General features: G+C 37.0%; 1 protein-coding gene across 3 annotated transcripts in view; it reads right to left on the bottom strand.

Annotated features, from left to right (window-relative positions):
- PHYLLO (2-oxoglutarate decarboxylase/hydro-lyase/magnesium ion-binding protein) overlaps positions 1–19,126 on the bottom strand; it is a 149,349-nt gene that overhangs the window by 45,245 nt on the left and 84,978 nt on the right. For all 3 annotated transcript variants that reach the window (XM_089991278.1, XM_089991277.1, XM_089991279.1), the window contains 4 exons: positions 17,480–17,620; positions 8,792–9,256; positions 7,151–7,450; positions 6,904–7,061 (listed from right to left, as the gene is read on the bottom strand). In XM_089991278.1, the coding sequence (XP_089847404.1) occupies positions 6,904–7,061; positions 7,151–7,450; positions 8,792–9,256; positions 17,480–17,620 (1,064 nt within the window). The remainder of the gene's footprint in view (positions 1–6,903; positions 7,062–7,150; positions 7,451–8,791; positions 9,257–17,479; positions 17,621–19,126) is intronic.

Genomic DNA, 19,126 nt, shown 5'->3' on the forward strand with positions numbered 1-19,126 from the left:
CGGTACTTTCTTGGTGTGGAAGTTGACAGACAACAAGATACATTGACACTCATGCAACAAAAATACACTCTTGATCTTCTGGAAAGAGCCGGGATGACGAATTGCAAACCAGTCATCACTCCTAGTGTATTACATCAAAGGCTGAGCTCTGAAGATGGTCATCTTTGTGTCAACCCTACAACATATAGAAGTCTCATGGGGATGTTACAGTACTTGACCTTTACCAGACCTGATATAGTTTATGCTGTCAATCAGGTATCCCAGTTTATGCATGCTCCAACGGAGGGTCATATGGAAGTTGTGAAGCGCATTCTACGCTATTTAAAAGGAACTATAGGAGACGGACTTGTTTATCGCAAGAACGATAATCTGCATAGAGGACATGCACTCATCACTTATACAGACGCAGATTGGGCAGGGGATCCAGATGAGAGACGATCTGTCTCTGGATACTGTGTTTATATTGGGCACAATTTAGTGTCCTGGAGCAGCAGAAAACAAAAGGCAGTGGCACGATCGAGTACAGAGGCTGAATACATATCGATGGCTGCAGGCATGGCAGAGGTCACATGGATTAGACACTTATTGAGTGATCTTGGGGAGACACTTATTCGATCATTTCTTTTATGTGACAATCAAAGCGCAATAAACATTGCATGTAATCCTATCCAGCATAGCAGAACGAAGCACATTGAGATTGATCAACATTTCATACGGCAGAAAGTTGAGATGAAGGAGATAGAACTACGTCATGTTCGAACAGAAGATCAAGTGGCAGACCTATTTACCAAGGGATTAACAGGACGTCAATTTTGGCTATTGAAGAGCAAGTTGTACATGCTCCAAAATCACGTACAACTTGAGGGAGGGTGTTAGAATACAACATTGCATATGCGTATGGATCTGGATCCAGATCGATACACATATTATATGTACACATGTTAAATAGGATTTCATTAATGGCATTATTGTAATATGTATATGTTTTTAATTTATAATGCTTAGGGTTTTGGAGGTCGAGCATTGCAGTGCCGCCCCAGCCTTTTGTGAATTGCTCTCTCTCTCTCTCTCTCTCTCTCTCTCTCTCTCTCTCTCTCTCTCTCTCTCTCTCTCTCTCTCTCTCCCTCTTATCTTCTGTGAACAATTCTGATAACCTGTACGCAGAATTCTTCGGATTCTGACACTCTACTTTATTGGTTTTTCGCAGACATAGGTGATCAGTGAAGTCGACTGGCTTTTGATAGGATACGAGGGTCACATTTGCTTCAGACTGCTTCACTTACGGATAGAGTGACTCTATTTTTGTTTCTTTTAGTTTTTTTATTTCTTGCAGTTGTTACTTAACTTTTGACTTGAGTATGAGACTATTATGAATTCATTAATAAAAGAGTTTGGTTAGTTGTGGATGATAAATGTAAGTTCGTCTATGGTGTGTGGTTATCCAGCTGAAATTGAAACTGTAAGGACCCCGGGTCTTTGAGAAGTTTTTCACAATTGTTTAAAAAAAAACTACATTTTTCAAGGAGTATGAGTTGGGGTCGTTACATCTTTAATGTATCTTAGTATTACTAGATCAAATATTTCACACGCAGTTCACACTGCAAGACAATTCCAACATGCGCCAACATCAGTTCATATGAGTGCAATTATGTGGATCATCAGATACATAAAGCGATCATTGAATAAGGGAGTATTATTATCTTCATCCTCTGAATTAAATTTAATAGCTTATACTGACTCTGATTGGAGAGGTGATCCAAATAACCATCACTCTACCACTAACTTTTATGTATTCTTAGGAGATTCGCTAATTTCATGGAGATGCAAAAAGCAACAAAAGTTGTCGTTATCCTTTACCGAAGTTGAATATCGAGTCATGGTGACTACTACCATGGAGATTATATAGATTCGTCAGTTATTAAAAGATATGGGAATTCATGTCCAAGGGCCCACCAAGTTTTGCTATGATAATAAGAGTGCAATTTATATTACCAAAAATCACACATTTCATGAGCGCACAAAACATATTGAGATGGGTTGTCACTATGTCCGAAAAGCGTATATAAAAGGAGTCATAGATCTTCTCTATATAACTTAAAAATATCAATTAGCATATTTCTTCACCAAAGTGTTGTGTTCCCCTATATTCAACTTTCTCCTTGGCAAACTTTTGGTCATCACGCCCTAAGTTTGAGGGTGTGTTAAATTGTATCCCATAATAAGATATATATATATATATATATATATATATATTCCTTTTTTCTTTTTGTATTAGCCATACGAATAATTTGGTCATTTTTCCTTTTTACGCATATTCATATTTATGAATATGTTTGTAACTTTCTTTTTTCTTTTTTTCTTTTTTTCTTTTTTTTTTTCTTTTTTTTCATTTCTTTATTTCTTGTACATTGTGTATCTTGGGGGGGGGGGGCACACAATAGATGTTGGGTCCCTCCAACGATCACATTTATAACTGTTGGAGGGGCTCCAACGTCTATATGTGAAGCCCCTCCAAGCCCCACATAAGGTGTTATAAATAGGGGCTCTTCCCTTTGTAATTTACAAGGCTGTGTCAAAGCCATCTATTCTTCAATAAAGATTCCATATTTTTTATGCCTCCTGAGCATTTGTGATCTATTGTGGGTTGTGGCTTTGTGTATACGTGTTCTAAGTGTTCTTAATGTGCCTTTGTGCACATTTCATTTATTAAGAACTTAGTGTTCTTGTGCATAGTGTTTCTTTGAAGACATTTTTACAATGAGTTGGTGGGTTGTGTCCTCGTGGTTGTGTAATAACCCGTTAAAAAAAAAATGGTTAGGATTCGGGTCGGATCCGGACCCGGACCCGACCCGGACCCAATGGAGGCACCGCCCCCCTCGTGCCTTTAAAAAGATAAGGCAGGGGGGGGTTTCAAATACGAAACCCTCCCCCTCGCTGTCTCTTCTCCCTCACCGCCTCCCGACTCTCCCTCGCTCGTCTGCTGCCGCCATTTGCGACCTCTCTCCGCCGCCGCCGCCGACCACCAGGTACGTTCTCCCTCCTCTTCTTCTCCCTTTTTCCGTCTCTCTCTCTCTCTCTCTCTCTCTCTCTCTCTCTCTCTCTCTCTCTCTCTCTCTCTCTCTCTCTCTCTCCCATTCCTCCCCCCTCGGTTCTTCGTTGCACAGGGAGGGGAGGGCTGAGCCTCCTCCCTGCTTTCGTACGGCAGGCGAGGGGCGGAGCCCCCTCCCTACTTCCGTACGGCAGGGGAGGGGCTGGGCCCCTCTTCCCTGCTCTCTGCTACGGCAGGGGAGGGGTCGAGCCCCTCCTCCCTGCCCCTTTTTGTTGCGCCAGCAGGGGCCATCGGCCCCTGCCTTTCATTTGCCAGCAGGGGCCTATGGCCCCTGCCTTTCTTTCGTCAGCAGGGGCATAGGCCCCTGCCTTTTGTTTGCCAGCAGGGGCCTATGGCCCCTGCCTTTCTTTGGTCAGCAGGGGCATAGGCCCCTGCCTTTCATTTGCCAGCAGGGGCCTATGGCCCCTGCCTTTCTTTCGTCAGCAGGGGCATAGGCCCCTGCCTTTTGTTTGCCAGCAGGGGCCTATGGCCCCTGCCTTTCTTTGGTCAGCATGGGCATAGGCCCCTGCCTTTCGTTGGCCAGCAGGGGCCATCGGCCTTTGCCTTTCTGTGTGCCAGCAGGGGCCATTGGCCCCTGCCTTTCTGTTTGCTAACAGGGGCCATCGGCCCCTGCCTTTTTGTTTGCCAGTAGGGGCCGATCCCCCTGCCCCTTTTGTGCGCAAGCCTATACCCTTGGTCGACAGACCCGGGGAATCTTTGGAAGCTACATCGTAATGGGGACAGATTATTACAATTGTTGATCTCCAGCGAGGAATTCCTAGTGAACGTGAGTCATCTGCTCACATTGACTACATCCCTCTTTGGGCGGCAAAGCTCATTTGGCCCTGCCCCATCCTTTTTGTTTTGAGTCATTTGGGACCGTTGGCCCCAACTCTATGTATTGGAGAAGTTGAGTCTTTGCCTTGCTTTTGCTTTTGTCTGGGCTTGCATGTTAATATCGCATATTCGCAGCTACGACGGATCTCATTCGCGCTCCGCGACCCGAGCCGTCAATTGTGTACGTCCGCAGACGTCGGCAAGCTCGTAACCCTCCAAGGTAGGGGAAGATTGTACGAAAGACTTGGATAATTGAATTAAGTTCAATTAAACTAAAAACGATCAATAAAATGAATATATATATATATACAAATATATATATATATATATATATTTATACGAGTATGCACTTAACTCAAGGACGCGGTTTCACGATCCTTGCCCTTTACCTTATGTCAGTCTATACTTGCCATCGTGTATCACGTCGAGATCTCGTGTTGCATTCTTGCTTATGGTTTGTATGTGCCGTCACGCATCGTGGCGAGGTTCAGTGTCGCACTTCTGCTTACCGCCTTTACCTTGTCGCCGCGCTTTGCGCCTAGGCTCTTGTTTTTGTATGTATTATTACTGTTTTGCTATTGCAGATGCCGCACAGGTTTTTGCTCTTTGCATATGCCTTAAAGGCATCCTCAGGCATTCACCTCTCTCTCTTGCGACGAGAGTTGAGATGGGAGCTAGCGTTACATCCTCGTCTAAGGAGGGGGATACCTTGCAAGGATCCTGACTCCTTAAGTATGCAGTCCTGCAGACGAGTTGGAGGTTCTGTTGAGAAACATGTATCCCGTCTATCGAGGCCGGTGTCGAGTCATGCGAGGCATGTAGATACCCCGATAGCGGATGAGGTTCTAGAAAATCGCAGGCATAATGTTGGCACAAGGTACTGCTGTTTCAAAGGATATAGTAAAGTTGATAAACTTTACATCCTTGTGAAACACTCCTGTTGAGGCTTCTTTTGAGGAGCTATACCCCCTTCATCCTAGAGTACTTGTAGTCGTGCACGACACGTCTAGTACTGCGATGATCGGATGAGACGGTCGTGCGACCACGAACAGTGCGAAATGCACAATGCTGAAATCACATAAATGGCCTCACATTCGCCTTCACAGGCAAGATGCTTGAGTGGTTTAAAGACTACAGCATAGAGTGGGTCGTTAGTTAAGCAACCCCTAACGTACCTGTTCGTTTCAAGTGGTCTGTCAAGGGAGAGGACAGGACGGTACAAACTCCAATGGACAGGTTGTTAACAACCACCCTACGGGCAATGATCCGGCCTCCCCAGTCATTGAGGGAAAGGGGCTACAATAGTTAGCTCAACACTTCTGCAGAAGTTGGATGCATCCGTGGCACTGCCTCCTTCGGGGAATCCTCTCTCGGCTAAAGCCGTCCCTCTGGAGCGGACTCAACTAGCTATTCGGGTTATTCAAATACATAGAATAACAGACGCCCGAACTAGTCTCAGTTGTTTCTACGTTTTGCCTGCGCGTACCCGCGGGCCAGTAATATCGAAACATAAAGTCTGTTCACACTGGTTGTTGAGTAGTGAGACTCACTTGCACTCGCTTGCACTACTGACTCACTTGCACTCGCTTGCACTGCTGACTCACTTGCACTGCTGACTCGCTTGCACTCGCTTGCACTATTGACTCGCTTGCACTGCTGACTCGCTTGCACTCGCTTGCACTATTGACTCGCTTGCATTACTGATTCGCTTGCACTACTTACGCGTTTGCACTATTTATCTGCTTGCATTGCTTACCTGTTTAACTGCTTATCTACTTTAAACTGCGTAACCTACTGAATGAAATGTACATAATTCAGTTTCCTTGTAGTCTATCTTGTGCACCTACTAGTTTCTTTAGCGAAACTAACCCAGTCTATGGGTACAGGTGATGAATAGGCACTTCACGGGCGATGGCGCGATGGCAAGATGGTTTCAAGACTCTCTTCTTCCTGCTCTTAGCTCGCGTCCTGATGTTTTTGGGTCTTGTAATGGATTTTCCTTGGGACATCCGAATTTTGTACTTTTGGAACCTTCTTTTAATGAAAGTGCCTTTTTCAAGTAGCATGGGTTGTATGTTTTGGTTCTTCAGCTAACGTGCCCAAAGTGGTCAACTTGCCTTTCTAAAATTAACAAAAGGATGGGCTTCCGCTTATTTCTTAAACCAACTCTGAAATAAAGAGATTCTTTTAGTCTCTTGCATGTTTTATGAAAGGTTTGAAAGTTGAAATTTTGGGGCGTTACAGGTTGAGTATGTGCACGAGAACTAACTCCTATTTCTTGAAGATTGTTCGTGGAAGAGTGCACGTGGAGTTGGTGTTCAAGTGGCAGCTTGAGGAGTTCAAGAACCATTGCTTGGAGCATCACATTCATATCATTCTTCTTCGTTCACTTCTTCTTCTCTCTCTTTTGTCAACTTTCTTGCTTACAAACTCGACACCTCCAATTATATGGTGGCCTAATTCTATAAAATACCATATATCAATATATTGAAAGTAAGGTGAAGTCAACCACGCTGAGGTATATTTCTGTCCAAAAGTAGATTCAGTTAATGCTAACCAAGTCCAGTTTTATCTATATTATATATTGAAATACATAAATGCACACATACCCGTAGTGTTAACTTAAAATTGTTAATATATATATATATATACTGGACTTGGTTAGGATTAACTAAATATACTTTTGGACAGAAATGGACCTCAGTGTGGTTGACTTCACTTGACACAAAGGAAGCCGTGTCTAAGTGTCGCACCCGCATGGGTGCAGGTGCGGTGCCCTGTTAGAAGAGTCCGTGTTAGACTGCTACAGATCTTTTTAGAGATTCAATTGAGACCAAGGCATAAAAGGTACCAATAAGAAACAACATATTTCAACAACTGATGAGGAAGAACCTCAATGACACAGTGAACAATTACTTTATTCTTATTTAATTAGGTGAATACAGGAGAAGAAATGGTTGCTAGTGTAAAGCAGTCACCTGTCCCAAAGATCTCTTGAATACCAAGACTCCAGAAAACGCTTCAGTCCATGTGCAGCAAGGTAAGATGCTTGTGTTTCGTCATGAGCAGCTCGATGCTTCCTCATCTCCGAGTCCTTTAAGCCTGGACTTCCTGATATTATTACAGCTTTGGCAACCTTTCAAGAAATAAAAGCGACTAAGAAACAAGAAATAAGCCTTAGATATGACAAAAAAAAAAAAAAATATCAGAAACATCACAACCAACCTTCTCACTGTGTCTTAGGGCCATGTATAGTGCCATTCTTGCACCCATTGAGTATCCAACAAGAACAACCTTTCCAGGAGTTACCTTATTAATTACTTTGTAGATTTGATCCATAAATTGTTCAAATAAGCTTGATTTACTGTCTAGGATCTTCACTGAATTATTTTCTATTGGCTGGGATTTTCCATGGCCTGGAAGGTCAAATGAGATGCATCTTCTAGTAGCTGAAATGGTCTTCATCACTGGAATCCAGTCTTCAGCAGTTCCAAGAAAGCCGTGAAGAAAAACAATTGCCTCGTTCTGTGAAAACACAAGCATGACATGGATTAACATCAACTGAACAGGAAGACCGACTGATTGAAGAGGCGGAGAAAATATGTAATGCATATATGTGAGATGAATCATGACTTCTGAAGCAATGAGCAAGCAATGCAGGATTATGTCAGTGAAGGAATATGCAGACAAATTATGTATTAATATAATATTCTTCAATAAACTACATGCAATCCAATCCATCCTGCACAGTTCATTTTTATAAGTTGAAGTGTTTTTTCTTTAGAGATACTAGTCAAATCACTCTCCTAACAAACAATCCACATCAAAGGGAGCTGATTACATTCAAACGAAATGACCATTTTACCCAGTGATGGGTTTAAGTAAGTCAAACTTGTTCTATCAAAGTTTTTTGGCTTTGGCTTCTCAAAAAGATAGACTTTAAAAACATAGAGGAAGAATCCAGCTCATATTTTCCTAATAATTAAGATGAAATCATGGATTATCTCTATTTTGCAATGCATGTTACATTCCCACAAAACACACAGATACACCTAATACAGACAAAAAAAAATCAATGACACTACAACTAAAAAGATTTTATGAATTTTGATTTCTTTATAAAACAAATTTGCACTGGATTAGCCCTGTATCAATGTAGATAGGAGTTAGAATGGATTACCCTTTTTCTGTGTTTAGCTCAAACCTAAGGGAATATGTAACCAAGAAGAAGCTGATCGGTTGAAGCCCATTTTCATTTAAGAAAAAAATCGCAACAGAGTGCTGGAAAATGTGCTAGTGAACCAACAGTTTCCAAAACTGTCCTATAATGTTTTCACTAATCACTAAAGTTCCTAAAGTGTGATTTTTCTTTGTATATTTGGCAGCATTGACTTGATAGTATTGATTTGTAAATGAAGCCACAATTTACCTTCACTATCATTTTGTAGGCTTGTATTTGATGCTATAAAGTTCTTTTTCATTACCAAATCTACCAAGTGCAGTTAAGCATGCTTAAAGATATAACATGTATAAATAGACAATTCCCTCAAAACAATGGTGTAAAATGCAAAACTTGTGTAATTTAAGAGTAACAGAGTAAAAGCCGATGCATTCTCCCCAATGCCTGCCAGTTTCAGAATGGACACTGAACTTCCACTGATAGCTTGTATGCTAGGCAGATCTTTGAAAAGCTTAAATTATAACATGTCACTGAAGGATAACCCAAAAAGGATGCTTGAAAATAAGAGACAGAGAAACCCACATCCTGACCAGGCTAGGATTCAGAATTATTTTTTTCTTGTAACATTAGATATTTACACCTTAGATATATAATTCTGATAATAAGACATGCTAGAAGATGCTTACATCATCATCTTTGTTCCCAGTGTCAAGAACATGAAGAGAGTACAAAAGATCCTTGATTTGTATTGGTATTCTATACGAAATAATCTTTTCTTCTATATAACTTCCTTGAACCCTCTCATAGTTCATTTGAAATTTGTGGAGGACATGTTTTGCATCTTCCACAGATGCCTCCACTGAAGTACCATGTGGATGAACAAAAAACCTCAATGGGTTGGTGATCACATCCTCATGCAGCCACTGATAAGTTCCAAGGCCATGAGCAATAGCTGGCATTAAGTTTGAACCCCTCATTCTGTGAAATTCCATGTTTTTCTGGTCAACATAGAAAGCAAACTGGACATAAGCAGCCAAGCTTATGCTGCTCTCAAAAGCCCCACTGATAATAGCCATCTTCCCATGCTGTTGTGCCCATTCTGCAACCAGTGCTGAATTTTCAAAACCACCAACACAGCTTGGCTTAATGACCTGATTGGAAAAGAAAAAACAAAGACAAAAAAAACAGTAAGATCATGCACAACTGATTTTATTAATAATGCATTTAATTAACAATCTTCAAATGGTACTTCAATCAATGTTGCAAGTATTGTAGCATATTGTACGATATGCTACACTACGTATCATATCTATGGGGTTTTCGATACGATACACACCCATATCTTGATACAAGTGTGTATCTTATGATACATCTCTGTATCTTACAATATGCCCACGTATCTTACGATATGGAGCATATCTTAAGATACGCTATAAATGTAGTTTATGTGCACTTATTTCAAATTTGTTTTCAAAAACATAGAGGGCTCCTTGGGGCTAGTTCATATTCATCCCTAAAGAGATTAAGAGTGATTTAGGGAGATACTTTTGCACAAAAAAAGGAAGATAGTGATGATGATGATGATGATACTCATGATTGACATGATCTAATTCATTTTTGTTTGAATTTTGAAATTTTTACAACAACAACTACGCCTTCATCCCAAAACAATTGGGGTCGGCGATATGAACCAACAAAGAAAATCATTCTGGGTCTTCCACATGAATCCTTCTCCTCCAATCATTTTTATCCAATGCCATGTCCTCGGTGAGGTTCAAAGCATTCATATCCTTTCCTATAATCTCCATCCAAGTCTTCCAACTTCGCGGTTTATTGTTTCATAATTAATTAGTTGAATAGTTTGTTTTCAATTAATCCATAGTTGTTTAGTTAGTTTGTTAATTTCATAATTTAGTGCTTTAGTTTGTTACATTAATTAGTTTCTTGTTTGTTAGTTTGTTTTGTTGTTTTGTCATTTAGTTTTTCGTTTATTCATGTTACTTCATAGTTATTACATATAATTAGTTTATTCTTAGTAGTAAGATTCTTGTTTTTATGATTTTTTTTAACTAACCTTGAAGTTTTGTCTAGTTTTGATGTGTTTTGTTTTGTGTTTCGTCTTTTGATTCTTGCAGAGAAGCGTTTAGACATGCGATGAGCCCTCGAAAATACCCCTGAAGAGCCCTTAAAAGACCCTTCAGGCCCTTAGAAAGCCCCTCAGAGCCCCTCAAAGAGCATAAACAAATAAAGAAATAAGAAAACCAAAGCTCAAGGAAGGGACAAGAAGCTCAAGCACTGAAGACCTTTTCTTTTCTTTTTAGCTTAGGTTTTAATTTTATTTAATTCAATTCAATTTGGGTTTGCAATGAGGCACTTTATTTTTATTTGTTTAAGCCCCCTGCAGAGGCAACACTCTCATTTAATTAATTAATCTTTTATTTCAAGGCAATAAAGAGTAGTTTAACTTTTATGTAGAATACAAAATAATTTTCCCATTCCCTGAGTTTGACCCAAACTTCACCACTAGTGTGAAGCGGATTTTATGATTGGATGCACAGTTTGCACAAACATTTTTATTGAAAACATATTTTTAAAATGCTTTATTGAAAAAGTTGCATCAAGAACATAACCATAAGACACTAGCATAAAAATATGTTTACATGTTACATTGTCTGATGTCGAGAAGGGAAAATTGTTTTATCTCAACCAGCCTTTTTGGAGATTAATTTTATACATTCTTGGCTCGTTTTAAAGGATTGTAGAGGATCAGAGAGACCTGATCCTGTTGTGAAATTTTGGAATTTACGTTAGAGGTGTGAATTATGATTCAAAAACATTGTGATTCTTGAATTTTGATATTATATTTTCTCATTTCTCCATCCTTCTAATTGGAGCATCATTAGGCTTTCGCCAAATATGTCCAAACCACCGTAAACGATTCTCTCTCATCTTATTTTCAATGGGTGCAACACCTACCTTCTTACGTATCTCCTCGTTCTGAATCTTATCTTTTATTGTATTTCCACACATCCATCTAAGCATACGCATCTCAGCTACACTCATTTTTTGAATATGATGTCTCTTGGCAGCCCAACATTTTGTACCATATAGTAAAGCGGGCCTAATAGTCGTCCTATAAAACTTTTCCTTCAACCGCAATGGCATTCTACGATCGCACAACACTCCAGTTGCACTTTTCCATTTCATCCACCCAACCTTTATCCTATGATTTACATCTCCATCAATTTCTCCATACTTTTAAATGATAGATCCCAAATATTTGAAACAATCATCCACCGGTATTTCTTGCTCACCAAGCTTCACTACACTCCCATCACTACTTCGTTGCTTACTAAACCGACATTCCATATATTTTGTCTTACTCTTACTCAACTTAAAACCTCTTGCTTCCAATGTCTGTTTCCATAATTCTAACTTAGCATTAACCCCAGCTCTAGACTCATCAATCAAAACAATATCATCAGCAAACAACATACACCACGGCACATTTTCTTGAATTGATCTCGTAAGCTCATCCATCACTATAGCAAATAGGAAAGGGCTTAAAGCAAATCCTTGATGTAACCCAACCGTTATAAGAAAATTGGTTGTCACCCCTCCACTGTTAAAATATGTGTATTATCGTCATTTGTAATCTCGTATATATTTATATTCATATATATATAGATACATATACATATATATGTATATATATATATATGTATATCTATATCTATATATATATATATATATATGAATATAAATATATATTCTTTATTCACCCAAAAGGGTATTTCTGTAAATTCCTATTTTGCGCATATTCCACTTTGGAATATTGCTTGTAATTTTCCATTTTTATTTTTTTATTTTTCTTCTTTTTTCCCTTTTTAATTTTCGGCTTTTGTGCCACATAGGGAGGCTCCCCAAAGAGTCGTTGGGGAGCCTCCAACGGTCACATATGTGACCGTTGGGGGCTCCCAACGACTCTCTTGGGAGCCCCCTTTGTGGCTCCTTTTCTTGCTTATAAATAGGGGCTCTCCCCTTTGTATTAAGGCACTTCTTGAGGGAGCTTATGCTCCATTGTAATGGGGTTTTTACCCCTTCTCCATTATTCTTCAATGATATGCAACTTATGACTTTATGTCATATTTTTCCCTTTTCATGGGTTTTATGTGTTAGCACATTATGTGCTTATGTTGTTTCCCTTTAATGGGTATATTTGCACTTCACGTGCATAGATATGGGTTCATTATTGAACCCAATGTATTTCAAGCCACTTTCTAACATGGTATCAGAGCGAGGTTACGATGGAGTTGTCCTTTGGTGCAACGGAAAGCGTGTCACTCAAGAAATGGTGAAGTATTCATTGCTCTTCCTTTTTTTGAAGTTATTCGGTATGTATCCCTTTTCTTAAAGTATTATGCATTTGAAAATATGTTTCTTGCATATAGTTTGTTCGTTTAATGATAAGTTGAATTATGTCTCTTCACATTTCGTGTGCTCGTATATTTTAAAAATATCTCCCTTTTAAATTTGGTGAACTCGTTTGTTGTCCAAATATATAATTTGTGTTCGAACTACTCGTCACATATAATAGCAATTTATGTTTTTAAAATTACCTTCAATTATGTGAGATTTATAATTCTTACATAAGTATCTCATGATTGACCTATAAGTTAACGTTTAAAATTATATATGTGATTTCTTGCTAAAGTAATGATCTTTTCTTAAAATTTCTTAACTCTCATATAAACCCTAATTTGATTTGAGTTCCTCTTTTGATTATGGATTTTAGTGCATTTTTGAAAAATTTGATATAATCTTTATATGAAAATCTCTCACATCTAAAATCTTTGTTGAATCCTAAAGTAGTTCTTGTTAATGATAACTTATAAGAACTCCTAAAAGTTTTTCAATGGTTCTTTTTTGAAAAATTGTTTATGATAAACCATTGGGAAAGATTTTTTAAAAGGAATTTCTCACACTACATAGAGTGCATAGTTCATCTATTGCATCCTTTTGGTATAAATGACTTCATTTTTTCATCTTTATAAACTTGTTGGTTTGTATTTTTCATAAGGTTTCGAAACCTCTTAATAATATTTTTAAAAAATGCCTACATTGGCAATAATATGGTTTTCTTTGTCCTCAATTGCACTTGCTAAAGTTTGAGAATTTCAAGCATTGCTTTTTTTATAAAGTGCATACTTGCTCACCTTTGTGTATTTTTATATTTTGTGCACATTTGTTTCTCAAATATTTGCGCTTGTAGGCATTCCCTTTTTTTATGAAATACATGCCTTAGTGCATGTTTACACCTTGGTGTGTATTTGTTCAAGTATTGTATGAGTGCCTTCGTGCACATCTTTTATAAAGCCTTTTGTGCTTACATGTGTATTGTCTCTTCGTAGACATTTTTGCATTATGGAGCCTTTATGCACATTTCTTTTTGTGAAAAATATAATGAATTTAGATATTGAGTCCTTTTTAAATCATTGTAAGTGCTTATAGCACTTTGTATGTTTTCGCATATCTCATCACAATCAAAGAATATTTAAAAATTGTTGTATGGGATTTAATCCCAAATCTATAAATTTTCAAGTGTTTCTTAAATATTCTTTCCTTGGATATTGTGTTAAAGCCTTCTTTGTGAACCATTACGGTTCTTATGATTTCTTTGATTAAAAGCTTGATTGTCTTGATGAATTTTTTATGTTGTGTTTATTGCTTAAATAAGTCTTTTTTGGTATAAATGACTTGTTTGAAGATTAAGCATAATTTGTGTTTATGCAAAATTGTTATTATGAAACATATTATTGGTTATTGGACCTTTCGATTCAATTTTTTATTCGGTCCTCTCTTCTTTGAAAAATGATTCCTAATGTGTTTATTGCCTTTTTGTGGCATTTATATTTGTCCATCACATGTTATTTAATGCATCATTTATTTGGCCTTATTATTGTTATATTAGAGATGTTTGTTGAGGTGAGTTATGGGCACCTCGTGTTATATCATTTTAGATTGTCCACCTTCCATATTATAGATGGTTGTTGAGGTGAGTTATGGGCACCTTGGGACTCTAAAATGATTTGTTGTATGATCTCTAATTATGAGTGTGTCACTCATTTTCTCTCTTGTGGCCATTGATCTTATTGATGCTTCTATGTAAATGTGATGGACATATGGTGTTTTGAAACCTTAAATGTTTTAAGGTATATTTAAAATCAAGGGTTTTGGGATTATTGCCCAACCTTTTCTTGCTTATGGATCTTATGAGTGCATTTGCACATTTATGATTTTGTGTTCTTGTGTTTTTGCACAAGTGTTCTAAGTGTTCTTAGTGTGTGTATGTTCACACATTTGTTCTCAAGAATTTTTATCGATTATAGTATCTTGTTGAAGATATTTTTTACATGCATTTATTCCAAAATGTTATTGTTATGAGAATTCTTTTTAAAAGGAATATTATGTTAATTCAAGGTTTTATTGTTGTCATTACAAGTTTATTGCCTCAAAAGTCTTTTCCTTTTATGCCCATTATCTAACTGTCATCATATGTAGACAAGAATTTTATTACACCTTCGTGTGTTTTTAGCCCTTTGTTGGTTTTTGCTCTCTTGGTCTAGTAGCTGAACACACTTGTCTTGAGTGATCTTATATATAGACAAGACACGTTGATTCACACCATCGTGTGTGATCTTAGTCTATGTTGGCGTTTGTGTTCTTGTTCTAGTCGCTTAGATGTATACCCAATGTTGGCTTATTTCACTCATGTCAAGTGTCATCTTATGTAGACAAGAGATGTATTATGTTTTAGCCCATGGTTGGCTTATTACTCTTGTTCTAGTAGCTGAACATACTTGGTTTTAAGTGTATTTTTTACGTAGACAAGAGATACTTTTTAGTCCATGTTGGCATGTATTCTCTTGCTCTTGTCGTAGATGCACTTATTTCAAGTATTATTATATGTAGACAAGAGGTTCGTTTACACACCTTTATGTGTGTCTTTGGCCTTTAATGGCTTTATATTCTTGATCTAGTAGCTTATACACTTGATTTATGGGTTTTTGAGGACTAATGAGGAAGTTGTTTGTAATGAATAAACTATTATTGAAATTTGCAAAATTTCATTCATGACTTGTGTTTTTCAAGTAACTCATATTTTTGATATGGATATCAAGTTGATTTCTTAGCATTTAACCTATATATTAAGTGCTTATGGTTTTTGCCACCCTTATATGCAAAATGTGGATTTTGTCAATTAAGTATGACTTTCATAAATGATTTTAAAACCTTGTGAACTCTTGGGTTTATTTTGCCTATAGTATGCTTGGAGACTTCGTTTCTCTTGTTTGGGACTTCATTACATGTTTGAAGCATGATCATTAATGAGTTCCTTGAGTATTAATTCATTTAATGATAAGTATATGCATATGCTCTTTATGGCCTTTTTTGGGCTCTCATTCAATAAAGCATAGGTATTTTATGCCCCTTCGTAGGCTTCTTGTGGTATCCCTTTGTGGATCATTTTGTTATTTCTCATTATGGGGTTATATTTGTCCAATGATGGACTTTATGAATGCATTATGCATTCTTGCAATTTATTTTTGCATAATTTGCTTCCGCTCAGTTTGTTTTAACATGATGTATGATTTTGAAACTTAAGTGTCATTTCTGCATAATTTGCATAATTTCTAACATAGGTCATCCATGATTATGCTAGTTAGAAATGATCCATTTGAGTAAAAGTGCAAAGATATGTTTTACTTGTTTCTTTGTTGATTCTCTACAGGATCGCTAAAGATGTGGAACATTAGATGCATCATGGATTCGATCGATGGGGAGTTGGACTTGAAGACCTAGCTCAAACTGTCATGAAGATGGAGTTTTGTTCTTAAAGACTTTTGAAGAATTGGACTTCGTCTCAAGACTTCCCTTTGTTTTTCCAAACTTTCGGGTTTTTCCCCGCAAAGTTTGAGGGGGGATGTTAAAATATATGTATTATCGTCATTTGTAATCTCGTATATATTTATATTCATATATATATAGATACATATACATATATATGTATATATATATATGTATATGTATATCTATATATATATATGAATATAAATATATATTCTTTATTCACCCAAAAGGGTATTTCTGTAAATTCCTATTTTGCGCATATTCCACTTTGGAATATTGCTTGTAATTTTCCATTTTTATTTTTTTATTTTTCTTCTTTTTTTCCTTTTTAATTTTCGGCTTTTGTGCCACATAGGGAGGCTCCCCAAAGAGTCGTTGGGGAGCCTCCAACGGTCACATATGTGACTGTTGGGGGCTCCCAATGACTCTCTTGGGAGCCCCCTTTGTGGCTCCTTTTCTTGCTTATAAATAGGGGCTCTCCCCTTTGTATTAAGGCACTTCTTGAGGGAGCTTATGCTCCATTGTAATGGGGTTTTTACCCCTTCTTCATTATTCTTCAATGATATGCAACTTATGACTTTATGTCATATTTTTCTCTTTTCATGGGTTTTATGTGTTAGCACATTATGTGCTTATGTTGTTTCCCTTTAATGGGTATATTTGCACTTCACGTGCATAGATATGGGTTCATTATTGAACTCAATGTATTTCAAGCCACTTTCTAACATCCACAAGTGCGGACATTGGTTACTACTCCATATATATCCTTAATTATACTAATGTACTTGAGAGAAACACCTTTCTTCATCATTGTCTACCAGAGAACGTCTCTAGGTACTCTATTGTATGTCTTCTCCAAATCAATAAAAATCATACGCAAATCTTTTTTCCTCTCTCTATTTCTCTCAATAAGTTGTCTAAAAAGATGTATAGCTTCCATAGTTGATCTTCCAGGGATAAAACCAGGAATTTTGAAATTTTTAGTTATGTAAAAATTTTAAGTATCGAAAACACTTTATGATAATTTTTTTTGCTTATGTGAACACACATTATTATGAATCTTGTGACTTATTAGCTTAGATTGATTACTTAGTATGCATATTATTTCATAGTTTGCATTTTTCTTGTGAGATATGCATGCCATTTATAGCATATTATCTTGATTATTGAATGTTCGACATCTTATGCATGTCATTCATAGCACATAATTGTTTTGATATGTGATATTATAGTTTTATCTTATGCAATTCATCATTGTTTCTTATGTTGTGATTTTTTCAGATTTTTTCTGATTTTTTAAAAAATTATTTAAGACATGATTTTTTACAGATTACGATGTTACATATCTTATTTTGTGCCGGCCGATAGGGATTATGATACAATTTTTACAACCTTGACTTCAATACACAGGAATATGCAGCATCTTCATCATCCTTTTTCAGTGAGAACTAATTTCAACTTACAACAGCAACTATTCCAGGATGCAAAAATTTTGTAAGCTTGTGGAGATCTCCTTTCAAATCGTCAATTGTTTCATCTAAGGCAACAGGCAAATGGGTTTCTTCACAAAATTTGATAATATCATACGCAAACTGCACAGGTTCCTGAAAATTTGGATTCAGATAAGAGGTGAGATTTGGAGCTATTGCTATGAAATTGAAGAATTATAATTTTACAGCAATGAATTTTAGAGACATACTTATCACCATAATCAACTATAAACAGAGCTACTACTACTTGCCTTCAATAAAATTCACTATTCAGAGTGCGGAAGAAAATAAAGGCAGAAAAAAAGAATGTTGAGTGTTTTGTACTAACAGAGCAACTTCCACAGAATTCCATGAAATACAAGAAAAACAAACAATAAGTTTAAATGCCAAAATGTATAGATGGTGGGATGTTCCGCCTCCTGGCACCTCCCCTCACACACCCCAACCACCCATCTCAAAATTGTTTATCAGCACAAGGGAAGAATTATTGCTTGCATTTTAAAAATTGGAACTGTACACAGTATAGCATATAGATTTCAATATACGTGGGCTCTAACTGCCTAATATGCTACATATATTACAAATCTGCCACCTAAAGGTGGCATGAATCCTGATGAAGATATTACATAAATGCAACTGCTGTCTCAGCTATTGAGAAGTAGAAAAGATGCAACGCAGGTAAAAAAAATTGTGACTAGGATTCATAAGTGAATCGATGGAAAAGTGGAACAAGAAAAAGTTTCTAGAAAATGGATATCACAATCTATAACTATATAAGAACCCCTAGCCTATCCAAAATGATCACTTTATGTAGAAGAAAAACATAAAAAAATATACATGCAACATTCAAAAACGATAATTATGTAACTAATATTTGAGACCGGAATGACAATTACAAATGGTAAGCTGAGTTTTGTACTTTAACTCCTTAAGGTATTCAAAAAAAAGAAAGTCTATGTAACAAGTGATGCACATTCTATATGGTCCATTTAACCCACGTAGATAAACATTATTACATATGTATAATACATTCTAGCAAACAAACTTCTCACAAATTAAAGTAGAACTTTCAAAACAATATTTGAGGAATCACAATTCATCACTGCTATGTACTCATTTTAGAAGCAGTACACTTTCCTCTTCTTAATTCCGTTTCTAAGGAAGGATGCTTCCTAATGCACCAATGAGCTTCTCATTTTTCACAAGCACTAGAAATGATATTTAACCATTGAAGGTAAGACTGCGAGAGCAGCAGATGATAGAATGCAGAGGTACAAGGAAACATCTGAAATTTTATGTTTCTTTAATCTTTACTTATTTTGCAACGATGTGCACACAAGCAAACATGCAACCACATGTACTTTCTGATGTTAGTACATGCGAATTGCTCCTTCAGCATGTCATATTGGTTGACTCATATGGGTTTATAAAGCTAATTGTCCTGTAATCCCAGGCAAAACTCAGAGAGAGAGAAATGATGAGAGCGAGCTATTGGGTGGTAAATGTGAGAGAAAGAGAGATGGAAAACAAATCAAGGCATGTAATTTATTCCAACATGTATCTTATGAGTGTTTAGATATTTTCAGGTCAAAATTACCCCTGTAAAAAACTAAGAACATA

The sequence above is a fragment of the Nuphar pumila genome, chromosome 16 (assembly GCF_984573655.1).
Source record: "Nuphar pumila chromosome 16, dmNupPumi1.hap1.1, whole genome shotgun sequence".
Classification (NCBI taxonomy): domain Eukaryota; kingdom Viridiplantae; phylum Streptophyta; class Magnoliopsida; order Nymphaeales; family Nymphaeaceae; genus Nuphar; species Nuphar pumila.